The sequence below is a fragment of the Nylanderia fulva genome, unplaced genomic scaffold (genome assembly GCF_048542155.1).
Source record: "Nylanderia fulva isolate GAGA-0341 unplaced genomic scaffold, ASM4854215v1 Scaffold42, whole genome shotgun sequence".
NCBI classification, from domain to species: Eukaryota; Metazoa; Arthropoda; class Insecta; order Hymenoptera; family Formicidae; genus Nylanderia; species Nylanderia fulva.
In genome coordinates this window covers 840725-859742 of record NW_028190499.1, presented here as the reverse complement: position 1 = coordinate 859742, position 19018 = coordinate 840725, and the positions used below count along the sequence as shown (strand labels likewise).

Here is a 19018-nt window from a genome sequence, read left to right as displayed (position 1 = left end):
ACTGTTCTTCTAATAACTAGCCATTATGTAATTAAAGCACGTGTAGAGAGAGATGATATGCCGACTTTTAATTCTCGTGTTTATAAAATAGACGTATCGAGTCGCACATCACAAGTGTCAAGTTCGAGTATAGTTGTCTAAAATTTTTTTTATAATTTTTTTATTTTGTTATATAATTAATAGGTACTAAAATAAGAAGGAAAAATATTGAATAAATTATTATACTGTAACAGAAACTCGGCAAAAATATGCATGATTTCGCGAGAAAATAGAATGGGAGATTAGTAAAAAAAATAATTAGAGAGGACACATTAACAAATTTATTTATGTTATGTTAATTAATCCTAAATTTGTAATATTTTATTTCGTTAATTAATTTTAAAATGGTATTTTATTTCGTTCTTTTATGGAATTTTATATTACGATTCTTTAATTACATTCCTGCATATTTCTTTAATTTTTATATGTATTCTATATTATAAATTCTTCTCTGTTTAAGAAATTGAAATTTTTTATTCGTATGCGTTACTTTAATTTTGAAAAAAAAAATTAAAATTAACATAATTTTGCAATCGCGAAAGTAGTTATTCGACTCGTGTGACGTTTTTGTCTCCCGCTCTAATATAACGGGACTATTGCATAAGAGAAACTGTCGTACAATAACTAGACGTAATAGAAAATAATACGAGAGATGAATCACTCCGTTCAGTAAATATAAGTATGTTCTTTCAGTAAATATAATTTTCTTAAAGCATATTATTTTAGCTTACAATCAGCCAATAAAAAGAACAAAAACGAAAAAAAGGATAAATTATATATAATTTTCTCACGAGAATTTAAAATTTTTGAATAGAATTTATTTTTCGATTGAGTAAAGAATTTTGAGATCGAGTTCTCACTTGACTATTAATTTTCATATCGCCGACCGTGATATCGAGAATGACTTATAACATTGATATGTTAGAGAAAGTTTCTTATCCACTCTCCGATTTCAACTGGAACTCTTAGTTTTGTTTTATTTAATTTCTCTAGTTAATGATAATATACACATACATAGCAGTTGCGATACTTTCACTGTAAATTCTTTTCTCAGGACAATTATATGTTTTAAACAAGCATATGTAATACACAAAAAGTGCATTCATAATTCCGTAATCTTATTTGTAACATTGTTACATAAGTAAAAAAATTCCGCTGAATAATTCATAAATAATTTTTGTGTTAACATTAATTTTATAATCGAATAAATACATATCAAAAATATAATAATTAAATATTTTAAAAAGAGAGAGAAAGTTTTATCTCTTCTCTCCTTTAAACAAATTTTCTATGTACCTATTTTAAATTGCAGAAGATAGCACGCGACATCAATATTTATGTGATAACTTATTCATTATTTGCATATTGACAATGTTTGACATATTTATATATAACGTGGAATTACTTTTTGACATACGCATCACTCTTGCGAATTATAATTATATGTACAGTTACCTGAGTACAAGACAACTTACTTAGATAAGTTTCCCATTATCCCTGCGTAACCAGTGAAATCTCGTGCCACTTCTCACACGACACGAGAGTATCACATGCATTTCAACATGTTTCGGAGTACGTCGTGCATTTCCTGGGCGTACATGCTATTCTGCAATCGTATTGTAACAAAATGTCCCACAGACGTAGCGGAGTTCCTATCTTTCGAATTTCCAATCATTCATCAGCACCGAGATTTTTTCTCTTTAATATCAAACATTTTCTATTAAGTTTATTTTGTATTTTATAATTATAATTATATTTTTTATACTTAATCTTAAAATATTTTAAGTTAAATATTGAACTTTATATTTTGTTTATTAATATTAAAATATTTTCAATCTATATCTAATTTAAAATTAAATTTCAGGATTCGTTTTTTTATCAAAATTTTATTTTTGTCAAGAAAAAATTGTATAGATCCCGAAAATTTTTTTTTAAATTAAAAAAATTGAATATTAAATTTTATATTTTGTTTATTAATATTAAAATATTATAAACCCATCTAATTTAAAATTAAATTTCAGGATTCGCTTTTTTTATTAAAATTTTATTTTTGTCAAGAAAAAGACTCCGAAAAAAAAAAAAACGATAGAACAATGCGCACAATTCCAGGGAATTCGGGGTGCATCTGACGTGTGACGTTGCGATACTAAACACGTGGCGTGCTGAGTCGGTGCATGACGCGCTCCCGTAACGGCGCCGGGCGATCCCACGCTCCTTACATAACGTCACTGACCCACCGTAGACTCCACCGTCGGTAGTAGGAGCTATCTAATATTTGACCGGAGCTCTGATGCACGTGAAGCCGAGGAGAGCCGAGAGGAAATTCGCGCGCGGATATGCGAAAAAGGAACTTGCGGTGCACGCGACACTTTGACCCTCCGTGGGCGCCTAAATAATTTTCATCAAAAGCGAATACAGTTAGCGCGAGTCCTAACGGCGCTTTCTGCCAGAAAAGGAATCGAATAAATCGGTGAATATTATTTTATGCTAATCAGAGACTTAATGGAATACTATATTTCTATAGAATACACCTGTCATTTCTCGTAAAATAAAAATTGACAGTTTTATATAGGAAATAAATTCGATAATAAATCTTCTTTAAAGGGGGATCTTAAGTTAAGCTAAGTCTCCTTTCTGTTTTATCGACAAAATGTGAAGTTAGATAAATTATAAATATATTTATTAACTATAAAAATTGTTTTTTACCTGAAATTAGAACGCTTCGCTCTTTGTTAATATTAATACTTTAATTTGTACAGGAAAAAGATTTATCAATCTGTATAGTTTCATATATCTTAGTCACCGAATTATGAATGCTTAGAACTCATAATTCTGTAACCAAGATATATGAGACTATACAGATTGCTAAATCTTTTTCTTGTACAAATTAAAGTATTAATATTAACAAAGGGCGAAGCGTTCTAATTTCAGGTAAAAAACAATCCGTATAGCCAATAAATAGATTTATAGTTTATCTAATCTCACATTTTGTCGATAAAACAGGACGGAAATCACAGACTTCTCAGGAACGTTTAGGATCACATTAGAGAGGAGAAATAATTTTGTGAAGCTATATAAAAATGTATTTAGTATGCAATCAATTTTTATTTTCATATTACAATGTGAGTTAATAATACTATACTGACTTAATGATGTGCACTTACCGTAAACATGAATGCAAGTATGCCGTTAATAGATTGATAACCTTGCGTGTTCATGTGATGACACAATACACTTTCCATGAAGCAATTTCTAAGCGTATTATATTCGATATCTCTGATTAAAACCATTATAATGCAGATAGAATTGTGGCGTTCAAATATAACTTTTATTTCAATATTTATTTTTTACTTAATATATTGTTAACAATTTATTTTTTCTATTAATTTTGAATAGCTGTGTATTTTTTTAAATTCTGCAATTAGAAATTAGTGAGAGAAACTTCGGTGTATTTACGATCAGACAGCGAAAGAACTTCGAAGTAGGTACCTAAGGAAGTCGTCGAACAGGAAGTCGTGTCGCTATCGAAAAACATCGATGTCATTAAAAGGAGGAAGAAGCCGTGATTCCTCAGTTTCTTCTTCTTTTTTTTCTTAAGAAGAAAACTTGTACGTGATGCGAAGATTTAGAGCTTTTTTCAAAATCGTATAATTTCTCACGGATTAGTTTTCGAAAAAGCAGAGAGATCGAATTCATCTCTCAATTCAAATAAATTTTTATTAAAGAAATTCGCTGTCAACGATTTAATTCACTTTTAATTAAAATATGTGAAATAATTATTTTGAGTATTATATTATTTTTTCAGTCCTGAAATCGAGACTTCTAAGGAAGTTGAAAATTTTGAGAGAATTAAAGCTAGTGTCCTTTAAATATAAAGACTTTTATGGTGTCTGTGGAAATCAGGATATTAAAATTATACTGTAGTTTTGGAAATTATACTGTCGGTTTCAATCTCCGCAGGAAATGTTTCAACTCACATCCGTGGCACGGATCTCTCAATCCGGAAATGAGGTACGAGAGGATAAAATGGAAATGTCGGAGCTTATGTAATCGCAGTGCGATTTCCTGTCAACGCTGTAATTAATTATTTATGCACGCTCGTCTCGATCGAAAATCATTGCATTTTGGAAATCGTCATTATCAAAAAAGATTTTTATAAAAAAAAAATATTTAAAATAGGATCAGGGAATCTTGTAATTAAAAACAGCGTAATTCTTTTATTTAACTCTTGTAAAATAAAAAAACGCATGTAAACATGCGTTGTACATAAGTTGACGTTTTAAGACATCATTAAGTGCATTTCCAGCGGATTGAATGCGGATCTAAAAGCCTCGCTGGTATTTGTGCACGTTAATCTGCGATTCCCTTGATGCCGAAGCTTACCATTAATGTCCTTTACTATTTTATAGGCGGACTTAGGTATCAGCGTTCTATTCAAAATTCACTCTTTCGGCTTCCGTAAGTCCTCGATTATTCACAAGAAATGGCATTCGACGATAATACGACGCTTTTACCTGAATAAATCATGGAAAATCCAGCTGCGAGCATCCAGCAGAGTCTGCTCGATCATTTATCTCTTCGCTGCCTTTTTCAAAATTACTATTTGCTCTCGATGTTGTGCTATTCATCTAAAATTACGTTTGCGATCGCGTAAAAAATTACTCCGTACTGTATCTTAAGATTTATATATTATATGAAAATTAAACATGACGTTTTAAATAAGAAGATTTAATAGTGGAATTTTTATTTCTTTATATTTTCATATTTATTCAATATTTGATAGGCAACACAAAGACATGTATAAAATATGCTAAGTAATTGTAAATTATTATTTTTCTAAGACGATGCATTGCTATATATAATTTGCTTTGTAATTGTTTACTCTGTATTTGAATATTATTTTCGAGTTAGTGTTATAGGATTACATCTTTTCGTATATGCTTGTAAGAAAAGGCATGGATTTTAGGAGTCTCTGCACCTTCATTCTTCTCCGATAAACTCTTCTGACTTATGCGCATGAGACTAGCGTGTCAGATCAATTTTACTTGATTTATCTCGCGCGACGTGGTCGTTAATCTGCGATTATAATGGACCGATGACAAGGTTATCAAAATGCAGACAGGAAAAATGAGGGGAGATTTGCGACACAGTTAACCCTCAGAATATCGATGAAGACACATGGAGATGTTTTTCATCTTCTGGGCTTAAGAGATCCGTCGTACATTTTTTTATTTATTTATTAAAAGCTGAAAGAAATATATAAATATAAAAAAATTATTTTCTTTTTAATTGCAAAATAATATTATTTATTAAAATACAATTTTATGAAAAAATATTTATAACAAAATTTTTTACTAAGTTTTAAACATAAAAAAAATATTACATATTATTGCATATCTTTATTATCTACCTATTGTGTGGAAAGATTTCGTGTATAAAAAGGTAGAAAGCAAAACACTCCGAATAATCCAGTATTCAATTTACATATATATTTGTGCATCTTGATTTCATTTTATTTTATTTCGCAGCAATATAAATGTCACTTTTATTATTAGGACGAGCGGCGCGATGAATTTAATTAAAATAAAGCGCATCAAAATTCAAGCTTTTTAGCTTTTATTGTGCATTTTATTTCACGCGCAACGGAACGGAAACTACTGCCTCGCGGTCCGCCAGAAAAAAAAAATCGTAACGGCTTTATTAAAATAGAAATGGGGCTTCGGGCACGAAAATTATACGGCGGAACTATTCAAAGTGGAAGAGATTCGTGCGGAGAAATCGGCGATATTTCCCTATTCTCTGCTGTCCGTATGTCGACACTTGGAAGACCCCCGTCTCATTTGTATACCATCCGCAGTGACTGCACGCTCGTGTTTATGCGCTTCGCATAATGCATCGAATTCCATTCGTTGACGGCCGGCCGACGGTTTTGTTCTGAAAAAGGAAAGATTGCTTTGTCTCTGGCATAACAGTTTTTTTCTGCTGCATAAATATAAAAATATACATACATATGTGTGTGTAAAAAATATGTAACTAATTTCAGGAAATTTTATTATTATTAAATAAATATATAAATTTTTTTTTTAATACTTTTTTTATTATTACTTTATTATATTATATAAATGTATACCTATATAAATTTTATATAATAAAATTATGCTTTAAAAGATATAATATATAGTGAAATATTTATGATAAATATTTATATAATAAAATTTATATAATATAATAAAGTAGGTATATAATAAAAAAAATATTAAAAAATAAATTCGACGAATGGAAAATTTTATTTTATTTATAATGCTATTTAAGGATCAATATCTAAAGATCAATAGCAATGAATTAATAAGGATTGAGAAGTACATATGGTAAACTGTAGGTGCAACGAGGTCATAAGCGGCGTTTGAGAATCGAAGTCTTATTTGAATCGCATATTGCAGTTTCCATGGAGTATATGATGAACGTGACACTTTTGGTTAGAAACTTGTGCGATTGATCGGTAAACTAGGACGATAAAATATTTACGAAGTGTTGCCTCGGGTAAAAAACGTACATACATCGCGAGTATATCTGAACTTTCCTATAGATGCTTTTCTTATTGTCAGTGCAGATCACTAAACCCGAGACTAACGGGATCGATTCGATGTTCCATTTATGGCAGCTGAATAATTTAATGCAAGTCGGCTTGTTTCATCAAGAAGCCTCAATCCTAATAGTATATTATTTTAATTATTTTTAATCATATATGGGGACATTTATTGTCAGAGAAAATCGTGCTTAAAAAATATTCTTTTTTTAGTTCAAGGGCTTTTCTTTTTATTGGCTACACAAATTAAAAAATCCTTCTCCACAATTAAAGTACTGATAATAATGAACGGGGAGCGCTGTAATTTCGTGCAAAAAAAACAAAAATAAAAAATTTAGTTTCGTTAGGATAACGCACTGTCATCCGCGAGTTGGCTCTTACTGCCTGTCTTATATCTTTAAATTTATATTTATATTACAGAGCCTTGTTAAAACTCTTAATTAATAAAAATAAAAAAATTACAGTTTTTTTATCGACCTCTTGCATCAGCTCATAACAATAGTTATTTAATACAAAAGTTCTGCAGTTTATTTGTGCACAAAATATGGCGTTTCCAATAGAGATGACATGAAAGAATAATACAGAAGTAATAAAAATGAGATTAAAAGCCTGTATCGAAAGATTCTTACTTTCATTGTGGAGGATTTTTCAATCCTAGTGAACCTAACCTAACTTAAAGTCGGTAAAACAGAACTACGGCAGCATCTCCTTAATAAACTGAAGAATTTAGTTCATTAATATGATTAATTTACATCAATTTATGTAATTCATATATTTTTATCCGCGTCCATTTATTTTCTGCCTCATTTCCAGCGATTTGTTATAAAAGCTCTTTTTGATTTACGAGACGAAACGTAACAATTACGTTACAATGTGCGTCCTGTATGTACACCAATAAATTCGAGCGTTTTTGGGAGGAAGCGTTGTCCTTGGGCTCAACATCGAAAAACTACAAATATAGGGAAGGGTATACATTTGTTGTAACAATTTCACGTGACAAATGACACTTCTGAATTTATGCGCTGTCGTGTGCAGAGCCTCGTAAGCACGTACGTACCTCCAAAATGCCCCAAATGTGCAACTTTGTGGAGAGAGAGAGATATTGGTTGCGAAAATACGCGCGTGAATTTATGATCGCGCGAACAATAGTCGCGTCCGAGCGATTTGACTCGCGTCCTGAATGTCGATATTAGGAATCCATTTATACGAATTACAATGTGTTGTGTATTCTCGCCGGCTTTTGCAGACGAAGCTGACGTATCGAACGCGAACTAACGCGGAACTGAATACGTCTTTGTTAAAGTTCACAAATAAATGACGTCTGTTGTGTGAAAATTTTAGCTCCAATTTCTGTATGCATTTATAGTTTATTCGCCCTAATTTATATTAAATTGATACTTGTTGTGGACTGAATTAAATTGATAAAATATGAGCTATTGTATGCAATAACTCAATTCGTCGAATGTATACAGAATTAATTTGGTGTAATCATGTGTTTCAATTAATTTTGACAATCTGACTTTTATTTTTAATTATCACAAAATTTTAATTAACCAAATTAGTTTTGCAAATTTTTTTATCTCGTGGGTGGGTTGGAAAAACATCTGGTAATGCTAGAATGTGCTGTTCTTATTGCAAAAATACAAAATTATACAATATTAATATACATTTCAAATAGAATGTGAGAGCGAGGATGTGAGAGAATCCTTCGTCACTTGCGACTAAAAAAAAAATAGAATAAAATAAATTCGCATCGTCACGATCTACTTTTCACGCCTCGGTAATCGGAGACTAGGATTGGCTCGCATAACTATGTATGCCTTGCGCATACAAGAGAAACGCAATGAAATCGCACACACACGCATACGGAGAAGCAATGTTTACGATGAAGCGCACAATGGACCACACCGTCGCTTATTTTGCGACGCGTAACTGCCGATGTAAATTGTGTTTGGTCATTCTTCGTCTATAAATAATCCCGGCGGTGGACAATGGCGCGGCGGACAGGTGAAAACGCCCTCGAAATCACGTCGATGTTCGCTTTGCCATCGAGTCCATCGGGTTTTCGATGAAAGGGCGCGATAATGAAAAATTTGGGGAAGGAAGGGCCTTCTCTCCGCAGGGTATGAAAGAACAATCGGTTTTCTCAGGGTCTACAGGGTGGCCCCATAGGAAAATGCTAAAACTAATCAGCTGTCATTTTTTAATGCATAAAAAAATGACAGCTGACTAAATTGTGACAGCTAAAACTAATCAGTTGTAATTTTTTAATGCGTGCAGTTATGCATTAAAAAATGACAGCTGATTAGATTATGACAGCTAAAACTAATCAGTTGTAATTTTTTTAATGCGTGCAGTTATACATGCTGTCATTTTTTAATGCATAACTGCATGCATTAAAAAATGACAGCTGATTAGATTATGACAGCTAAAACTAATCAGTTGTAATTTTTTAATGCGTGCAGTTATGCATTAAAAAATGACAGCTGATTAGATTATGACAGCCAAAACTAATCAGCTGTCATTTTTTAATGCATAACTGCATGCATTAAACAATGACAGCTGATTAGATTATGACAGCTAAAACTAATTAGTTGTAATTTTTTGATGCGTGCAGTTATGCATTAAAAAATGACAGCTGATTAGATTATGACAGTTAAAACTAATCAGTTGTAATTTTTTAATGCATAACTGCATGCATTAAAAAATGACAGTTGATTAGATTATGACAGCTGATTAGATTTCTTTCACTAAAACTAATCAGTTGTAATTTTTTAAGGCGCAATTTTTTATGCTAGTTGTCATTTTTTAATGCATAACTGCATGCATTAAAAAAAATGATAGCTGATTAGTTTTAGCATTTTCCTATGAGACACCTTCTATATTTGAAATAATCGATGACATCGCCGAAAAAAATTTAGTCGCAGCGACTGGAGAATTTATAAGTGTCAATTATATATTAAATTTTATTAATTTTATTATTAAAGTATCTGCAGAAAAGAACCTATATTTATATGAATAAATGTATGCATTTTGCACACGTTTCATTTGGTTTATGCAAATTATTTGAGCTAATAAGATATGAAACATGAGTGAAAAAGTTCCAAGCATAAACAGGAAGTATACTTAACATAATTGAACCAATTTCCAGTCTAAGCTATTTAAGGTACGATATATCAGGCGCGAGGTCTAAGACCCAACTGACGTTTCTTCGTAATCGTGGGAAGTTACTGCTCAGCAATTCTCGTAAACATGCCGCGTTATGCTTCTAATGTCATCCGCGAATGACGATATATTTCTCACCAACTCTGGACCTTGCGCTAAATCACGCACAATGGCATTGCGCTGTATTAATGAGCGTGTACTAATGACTGAGACATAATATATATTGTAGTGAAGCGATAAATTTAAAGTGACAACATCACACGTGCGCTTTTTGTTCGTCCGATTTGGCAATCATCCTAGACTCAATGGCGTGTAACTCCTTATTAATTGTGTTGATTAACAATAGTGGACTGGATCTCACTGGGTAACCCTTTCGACCGATTAAACCCAAGCCACACCTTTTATTTGGCTTTTGAAGAGTGACTTTAATTCCATATATTAATTTCAAATATTTCAGACACGTAGAATCGAATTTTAAATAGATAAAAATTTTTATCAGCAATTTAGTTATGAAAATATTTTAATAATATAATTAAAAGAAAATTAGGAATCACCCTAGGATTTTTTTTTAAATCTTTCTGAATCTGTCATCTTTCGTGCTATTAATCAAACTGTAATTATTTCTATATTAAAATTTATATACATATTTATTTTTATTTATTTATTTATTTATTTAACGAGTAAGAAAACCCTTTAATATTTCCACAACAAATAATAATAAAATTACGTACCGCAGTAAGAAATAAATCAAATCGATAATACAGACAAAGGATCCAACATTATTTTATATTACGGAGCTCGAAATATTAAAAAAATTGATCTTTCGAGTATCTTCATTGATGTATTAAATAAATCCCTTTTGTCAGAAAATACAGCACTTGAATATTTGATATTAATTATATGTAATAAATATTAATTATATAAATAATTATTTAATATATTATATAATTACATAAATAATTATATATTATATAATTATATAAATAATTATTTAATATATTATATAATTACATAAATAATTATATATTATATAATTATATAAATAATTATTGAAATATAATTTACATATATATCGAGAGCGCGATGGAATTTACTATTACGCAAGACTCGTCTCGATCTCGGACGTAATCGACCGAAATACGGCACTGAGTCCCTCGTCACGGGGCCCCCTGATCATTCAGCCTCCGACTATCACGAGGGACTCCGCTATAGCCGCGGGGCCTTTACGCACGACGAAGTACAGCACATCCTGTTTCGAACCGGCCAGTGCCCCATCTCGCTCGTTCTCCGTATTTTTTTTTTTTTTTCTTCCTCTCGTTTCATCTGTCTTCCTCGCTCCGCGCATTTAGTCACGGAACCTCGTTTTCTTGTCTCGTTCTCTCAACCCCGCGATGGTCCACGTCCACATCGCTGCAGCTCGTAGAAATGTCCCCCGAGCAATCTAGCGCATCTCGTGTGAGAGAGAATAGAGAAACGTGCTAGGCACATGCTGTCTGTCGCGATACAGGATAATATTTATGTCGACGAAAAAAAATAGATCGGTGTTTCTTTGAAGAGGTCGAATGCATCGATACTCTGTGCAGTCGCTGTTAGAATTTAATCGAGATTTTTTTTCAGGCACAATTTCTAGCTATGCGAACCTGATTTTTATTAATTTTTTAATACGGAAAATGATAGCATTTTGTTTATAATTTTATCAATTAAAACATTTAAAAAATTAATTTTCTGAAAGGGTGCAAGGCTCATATAGTTACATTTTATGTGAACTTATGTTATTTATATTTTAATATAGAATATTTTTTTATACATACCTGTATTCACGATTCATTATTTAAATTATTTTAATAAATAGTTAAATATATAAAAAATCTTATTAAATTATTTATTTAATTAATATTTATTACATACAATTAATATCAAATATTCAGGGGCTGGTTTTTTTTTTTTTTTTTTTTTTTTTTTTTGACAAAAAGGATTTATTTGATACGTCAATAAAGATACTCGAATGATAATTTTTTTTTTAATATTTTGATTGATTTGATATAAACGTTGATATCGACTCTTGGATGGAATTTCTTCATTCATCAAAAGAAATTCACGAAAGAAATGAGAGACTATATAAGAGCATTGCCGGATTATTCTCCGAATTGACTATAATATGACTATTACATATTGACTATAATATATTGACTATAATAATACTAAAAAGTCAGGGAAAAAATTAATTTCTGGTCTTGGAAAATCTAAAAAAGTCAGGGAATTTTTTTCATTGAATCTGCTGGACACTGGTTATATAAACTATAATTTTGGGCGTTGTTTTCTATCCTAAGAAAATGAAGAATAAATTTATTCTATATTAAGATATTTAGATCTATATTAAAAATTTATTCTATATCTATAAAACAATGTTTGTGAAAAGAGCTCTGATAATGATTGATAAGTGCGCCGAAAGTTACCCTTTACTAGACTGCAAAACGCGAGAGACAGATTCAATTATCTCCCAGAGTAATGAATTAACTCCTCGGCGGACTTTCTACGGCGCGGTTCTCAATTAGAAAAGATTAGCGTGGAGATTATTCCCACAGAGAGTACCTAAGTAGCTCTCACGACTTGGAAAGGTGCGCCGTTCGTTATCTAGCCAGCCGAGAGTAATCAGTCGCCATCGTGTCGGTATGCGTGCCGCGCATTCTGAGGCGCGCTTATCTCGTGTCTATAATAAAACTCCGTTAATCCGTCTTGCGATCAACCGGAAAATCTCGATCGTCGATCCCGCTTTGTCCCCGTGCGCGACGAAGGGTGAAACGTTACTTATGTTGCGCGGAAGAAAGTGTGCCTGTCAAAAGGACACGTTTTGCGACGTCGCGTCGTCGTCCCTCGGTGAGATCGGGTGCAAAATACGATACCTAACGCGTAAGACTCCTCGAGAGAGAGAGGATAGTCCTAATAAGCGTCAATGACGAAGCGGGAAACACTCTCGTCTCGTTACTCGCGCATGCATTGAATCGAAGCACGTTTTCGAGAGCTCGAACACGTGTGTATATATGCATATAGTATATTAATCGCGAGGATTGAAAATAAGAGGATTATAATTAAGAGCACTCGCGCTTTTAAAATATTCTATTTTATAGTATATATATATGTATATTTTTAATTATTTTTTTATTTACATTCAATGATATTTTATTAATAATTATTTTGATTAATTTTTTATCATTTAAAAGTATATATTTTTACGTAATCTCTCTGCCAAGAGAAATATTTTTAAATTATAATATATGCATATACAAATATCAGTCATATTATAATCAATATGTAATAGTCATGTTATAGTCAATATATAATAGTCACATTATAGTCGATATATAATAGTCATGTTATAGTCAATATATAATAGTCACATTATAGTCAATATATAATAGTCACATTATAGTCAATATATAATAGTCTAATTATATATTTTTTCAAATATATAATTTGCATATATCTATATGATAAATTCATTTGCTTATAATATTTATAATTTATATTAATTATTTTTAAATACATACATAAATTATATAATTATATTAAATTATATAAATTTGTAATAAATTATAAATATATATATATACATATATTTTTTTATAATATCTATCGACGTAACAGAAGATGACAAATATTAATAACTGTTCGTCGCAAGATTTATTTAGCGAGGTGATGCATAGACCAGCTATCTAGCTATTTGACATTTCTCTTAGACAACCCTTCCTTCCGGCAAGCTTAAGAACAGTAATAGCAAGGAGCAGCAACGGCTCGTAAATTCACGGCTGCTTCTTCGCGCGATTGATCTTAGAGAATTTAGCATCGCAATCGTATCTGTAGGCGCAGTGATTACGTTATATAGATGTGATACGCACACATGAACGAACGTTTACGACGGATCGCTTTATCGAGCGACAATGCCGCCGTAAATAGCAGATGCATCCGCATCGCCGGGATTAATTTCTAAGATCACAGATTTGTATAAAAAACATAAAAGAAAAATATTTTTATTGTAGAAGAATTATGATAAATATTCCAAATATTATGAAAAATATATACAAATTTATACAAATTAAATATATATATAAATACATAATACAAATAAATATATTATTAAAATCAAGATAAATTATAATACTGTAATACGATTTAAAAATTTATATTATTTATATATTTGAGAAGATTTGATCGTAATATTTAAAATTAATTCGAAATAATTTATACATCAATTCTTGAATATATCTGGAAAAAAATCATATAAGCTCTTCATCTTTGATTATATTTGTATCTGTATTATAGATCTATACTCAACGTTGTCTGCGATAAATCCGCGTTACAAAATAATAGATGTCGATGTAAAAACTAAAAACACTTTCTCATGGTATCATGGGTTGCCATGGTATTACAAATGAATAATCCGATTGTCGAGCATCAGCTCAATAAAGTCCTTCGACCAAAAAACCAATCAGCAATATTGGTTTATAGTCTGCGATTGTATTCACGATATGGAATTCAAGAGACTATATTTAATTTTTTTTATATTAAAGTTTATTAGATTCAAGAAATTAGCAGATTTTTATTTATTATTATTATCATTATTATTATAATAACAACATGCAATTTTATTTAAAATTTAATTTAAATATTATTTAACAAGACTTTAGATCAAGTGTCTAAAACTCGAGAAAAATAAAATAATAAAAGCATATAATTATAGAAAAATCAAGATATATATATATATATATATATATATATAAATAATAAAAATATATAATTATAAAGAGATCAAGAAAAATATATAATTATAGAATATAGAATATTTGAAGATTGCTGCATTGCGATAATTATAAAAAATTATATTCAGAAACATGTATATTAGATACTATTGAAATATTAAAATAAAATTCATACGTGTGTTTGCGGGCACAAAAGGGTCTATAAGTCGATTGAATTCTGCGAAAGCTCATTTGTCGCCACGAGATCCAGACGGTGCTTCGCTCGTAACAATTACGCCGACCCCATCTACGCGATTTATCTGACCCCCGCGATAAACACCGCGTCGTATCAATTCATAAATTTCCGCGGGCGACTGCCATTGTTACGGCTCCGTATACAGGGTTTTTCCGGAAAGTAATGCGTCGCATTTTTTTGTGACGCGACTATACATCGCAGAGCGATGGGACCGGTTGGGGAGGAAGGGGGGTACCCTTAGCTTTCCAACGGTAGGTCGCTCAATTGTTTCCATGCGCTTGGAGGGTTAGGACGGCTTATTCTGTGAACCTCTGCTTAGTGGTCGCGTCGAACTTGTGATGGAGAGAACGATAGAGCAACGCTATGCGATAAAGTTTTGCGTGAAGCTGGACAAGACGCCGCTGGAAACTTTTGAAATGCTCAAGAAAGTTTTCGGGGACGATTGCCTTTCCAAATCGCAGTCAAACAGATGGCACAAGATGTTTAGAGAAGGTCGGAAGGAGGTCGCCGACGAGGCCCGCGCAGGACGCCCGTCAACATCGCGAACGGACGACAATGTGACTCGTGTGCGCCAATTATTGAATTCAGACCGTCGAATGAATGTTCGCTTAATGTCGGAATTATTGAACTTGCCGAAAACGATTGTTCACGAGATTGTATCGGAAGACTTGGCCATGCGGAAGATTTGCGCAAAACTTGTGCCCAGAGTGTTGACCGATGCGCAAAAGCAACACCGAGTGGAAGTTTGTGAAGAACTCAAGCAACTCTGTGCAGATAATCCCAATTTCCGCAGCCGCCCTACAGTCCCGACTTGGCCCCGGCGGACTTTTTTTTATTTCCTCGGCTGAAAAGGGAGCTCAAAGGACAACAGCTCGAGTCGGTTGACAACGTACAAGCTACTTCGACGGCCTCCCTGAACAGCATCCCAGTCAAGGAGTTCCAGAAATCTTATGACGCATGGAAATCGCGTTGGCAAAAATGTATTGACGCAGAAGGGTCATACTTCGAACAATTTTAAGTTGTTTTACCTATGCGATCAATAAATTCTTTTTTAAAAAAATGCGACGCATTACTTTCCGGACAAACCCTGTACATATACGACTCTCTAATGAACCGGGAGCTATAAAAAATCACAGTCGCGCCCTTATGGTCGTCCATAGCGGACTAATGAGTACGTAAAGCATACTTAAGAAAAATTGGAACTAATTAAAAAAATACTTTATAAAAATTATTTAATTATTTAATAAACATTAAATTATTATTATTATTAAATTAATAATTATAATTATATTAAATATAATTATTATTTTTTTATAATTATTATTAAATTAAAATTATTAAATTAATTATAGAAATTATTAATAAAAATAGGAATCATCTATTTAATGTGGAAATATTGTCGAGCAAAATAATAAATATTTTGAGGTGCTTGCTTGCTACAATTTATAATTTATATTATAAAGTCACTATTGTGACATCCTGCCGTTGAAAAATAATAAATCGCGCCTTTTCAATTAATTATTAATGACTAGTAGGTATCAAATGAGATCGGAGATCAATTTTTTCTGGATATGTCTTATAGAATCGCGATCGAGAGCTCGCTTTCGCTCTCGCCGACCGACTCGTTCATTAGTAACCGCCGACTTACGTCGCAATTGTTGGCGCTAAATGACTGGCGAAAGGGTTGACGAGGAGGGTGACTTCCCGCCATTACGCTCGATTTCATTCAGTCATCTCGTTTCGATTTCGATTCGGACTCTCGCTTTATTGTGTCGCCTCCTCCTTCGGACCACTCGACCGCGCACAAAGGATGCGTTTCTCCCCAGGCTGCACCAGGCCGCAACCGGTGCAGCTGCAAGGCCACGAGGAAGAGTAAAAAATTGCGAGAAAGAGAGAGAGCGATATATATATATATTTATACTTTATCGCGGTGTTAATTAACAGTCTTCGCCAACGAATAAAGCGATTTCGCTCAAAATTATTTGATTTCTGCAATATGCTCTTTATTGCAATTTAATTTTAATGTTTCAACAAAATTATTATTTTTATAATTTTTAATAGTTTAATATTATTGTATTAATATTTTTATATATCAATATTTAATTATAATTATTTTTTAATCAAAAATAAATTAATACAATTGTCGCTCGTATATTGAAAACAAAGTGATAAATATAAGGCCAACTTATCGAGCTGAATATTCGAGATGTTCAGTCAACTACCATTTATTACATGTATAAATTATAAAACTACAGTCATTATATTAAAACTAACGCAAATTACAATCATTCTATAAACGTTTCGACCGCACGCGGTCTTCTTCAGTATAATTATTGAAATATAAATTCTTACAATTCACATAATATCGAAATTTAATTATAGTTATTCAGAATCAAGAGTTTTTGAGTAATTAACGCGTGTTTCAATCCGTCCTGTCCAACAATGTTCGCCTCGATATGATCCCTGATTTTGTTCAGATCTCGGATAGTTTCATCGTTAATATGCGAGAAATTAACCCGTTCCGTAGGCGCTGCGATTTATAAAAAATTACCGATCCACGCATGTCCAAATTATAATATGTATCCCCTACAATTGGTAGTATGCTTACCTATCATCGTTCTTCTTGATAATTTTGCTACTTATTAACAGTTATTAAGGATGACACATAACAAACCAACAATACAGAAAGACAGCTCATTTTAAACTCTACTTGATCGGAGAGCGTGCGTGTTTATATATGATCTAATATCTATGTTTTACTCGTTAATGTCCTATTTGTCCTATTATTATTTCTTGTTCGCTAATATATCCAAAATATCAAAATACGACTCGCTAAGTAACTCAGTATCTTTGTTTAAATTTAGTCCATTTTTTTGTTCCTTGATATGTAGCATCTCAGAAATGAGTCTTTTATAATAATTATTTTCGTTGTCCATGATCTTAACATTGTCCCAATTAAAAGTATGATGTTCATTTATTATGTGTTCAGAAATTACTGAATGTTTCGTTGAGTCCAACCTAATATTATTTTTATGTTCTTTTATTCGCGTCTGCAATTGCCTCTTTGTTTGGCCTACATAAGATGCATTACAATTATTGCAACTGATCTTATAAACCACATTCGAATTGCATGGATGTTTAGTTTTATCTTTCTGCGCTTTAATAATATTGTCCAGTTTGTTGAGACATCTATACCCTACCATACAATTTTTATTTTTTACCGAGGAAACAATCATTTCTGAGATCCCATCTATATACGGAATGACAAAGAATTTTTTATTGACCGAGTCATTTCTTATACTTTTTGTTCTTTCTATGTTGGCCTGTCTCTCTATAATGCTCCCCTTAGATATGATGTGTTCTATCCGATGATTAATTTTGTTAAAAATCAGATCAAGAGGGTAACCATTGCTTCTGAGTATATTAATAATTAACTCCAAATTTTTATTAAAAAATAGTGGATGTGATAGCAATAGACATCTGTCTACAAGGTTATATATTATTCCTATTTTGTGGCATAGTGGGTGGTTTGAATAAAATGATAACGTCCTTCCTGAGAAGGTTTCTTTTTGATACCAGTCTATATATATTTTGTTATTAATAATTTTAAGTGATAAATCTAAGAAATTCAAGCTATGGTTAACCTCTTGTTCGACCGTGAATTTAAGTCTTTCATGATAGTTGTTAAAATTATTCACAATCTGAGTCATATTAGTCATAGAGGTGGCCACTATTATGTCATCCACATAACGAAAATAAAACAAACATTCCAAATTCAACGCTTTGAGAACTGTATCCTCAAGATCTTGCATAACCAGGTCTGCAATAATTGGTGATAACGGTGACCCCATAGGGGTCCCAAACGTCTGTTTATAAATTATGTCATCAAATGTAAAATATGTAGAAGTCAATATGAATTTTATACCCCCCAAAAATTCGTTTTTCGGTATTTTAGTATTTATTCCAATGTGATCCCATCTATCGTTAATACCGTCAATCGCAAGATCCAGAGGAACGTTCGTAAACAAAGACACCACATCCAAGGAAAACATCCTATCATTCTCATCAATCTTTTTACCAGACAATATGCTGTACAAATCAAAACTATTATTAATATGACTTTTCGCTTTGGGTAGACTAGTTCGTAAGGTGTTTTGTAAAAACGAAGCCAGCGAGTATAGAGCTGTATCAACCGATGAAACTATGATTCTAACTGGATAGTTTTCCTTATGGATT

The 19018-nt window shown here is 32.0% G+C and overlaps 2 protein-coding genes across 9 annotated transcripts in view; one reads left to right on the top strand and one right to left on the bottom strand.

The window, feature by feature from the left end:
- The window catches only part of raskol (Ras GTPase-activating protein raskol), a 449557-nt gene that overhangs the window by 397251 nt on the left and 33288 nt on the right, over positions 1 to 19018 (top strand). The window lies entirely within an intron of this gene.
- LOC114936085 (uncharacterized) overlaps positions 5504 to 19018 on the bottom strand; it is a 277220-nt gene continuing 263705 nt past the window's right edge. For all 3 annotated transcript variants that reach the window (XM_029309106.2, XM_029309107.2, XM_029309105.2), the window contains one exon: positions 5504 to 5973. In XM_029309106.2, coding sequence (XP_029164939.1) covers positions 5972 to 5973 — 2 coding nt within the window. In that variant the 3' untranslated portion in view covers positions 5504 to 5971. The remainder of the gene's footprint in view (positions 5974 to 19018) is intronic.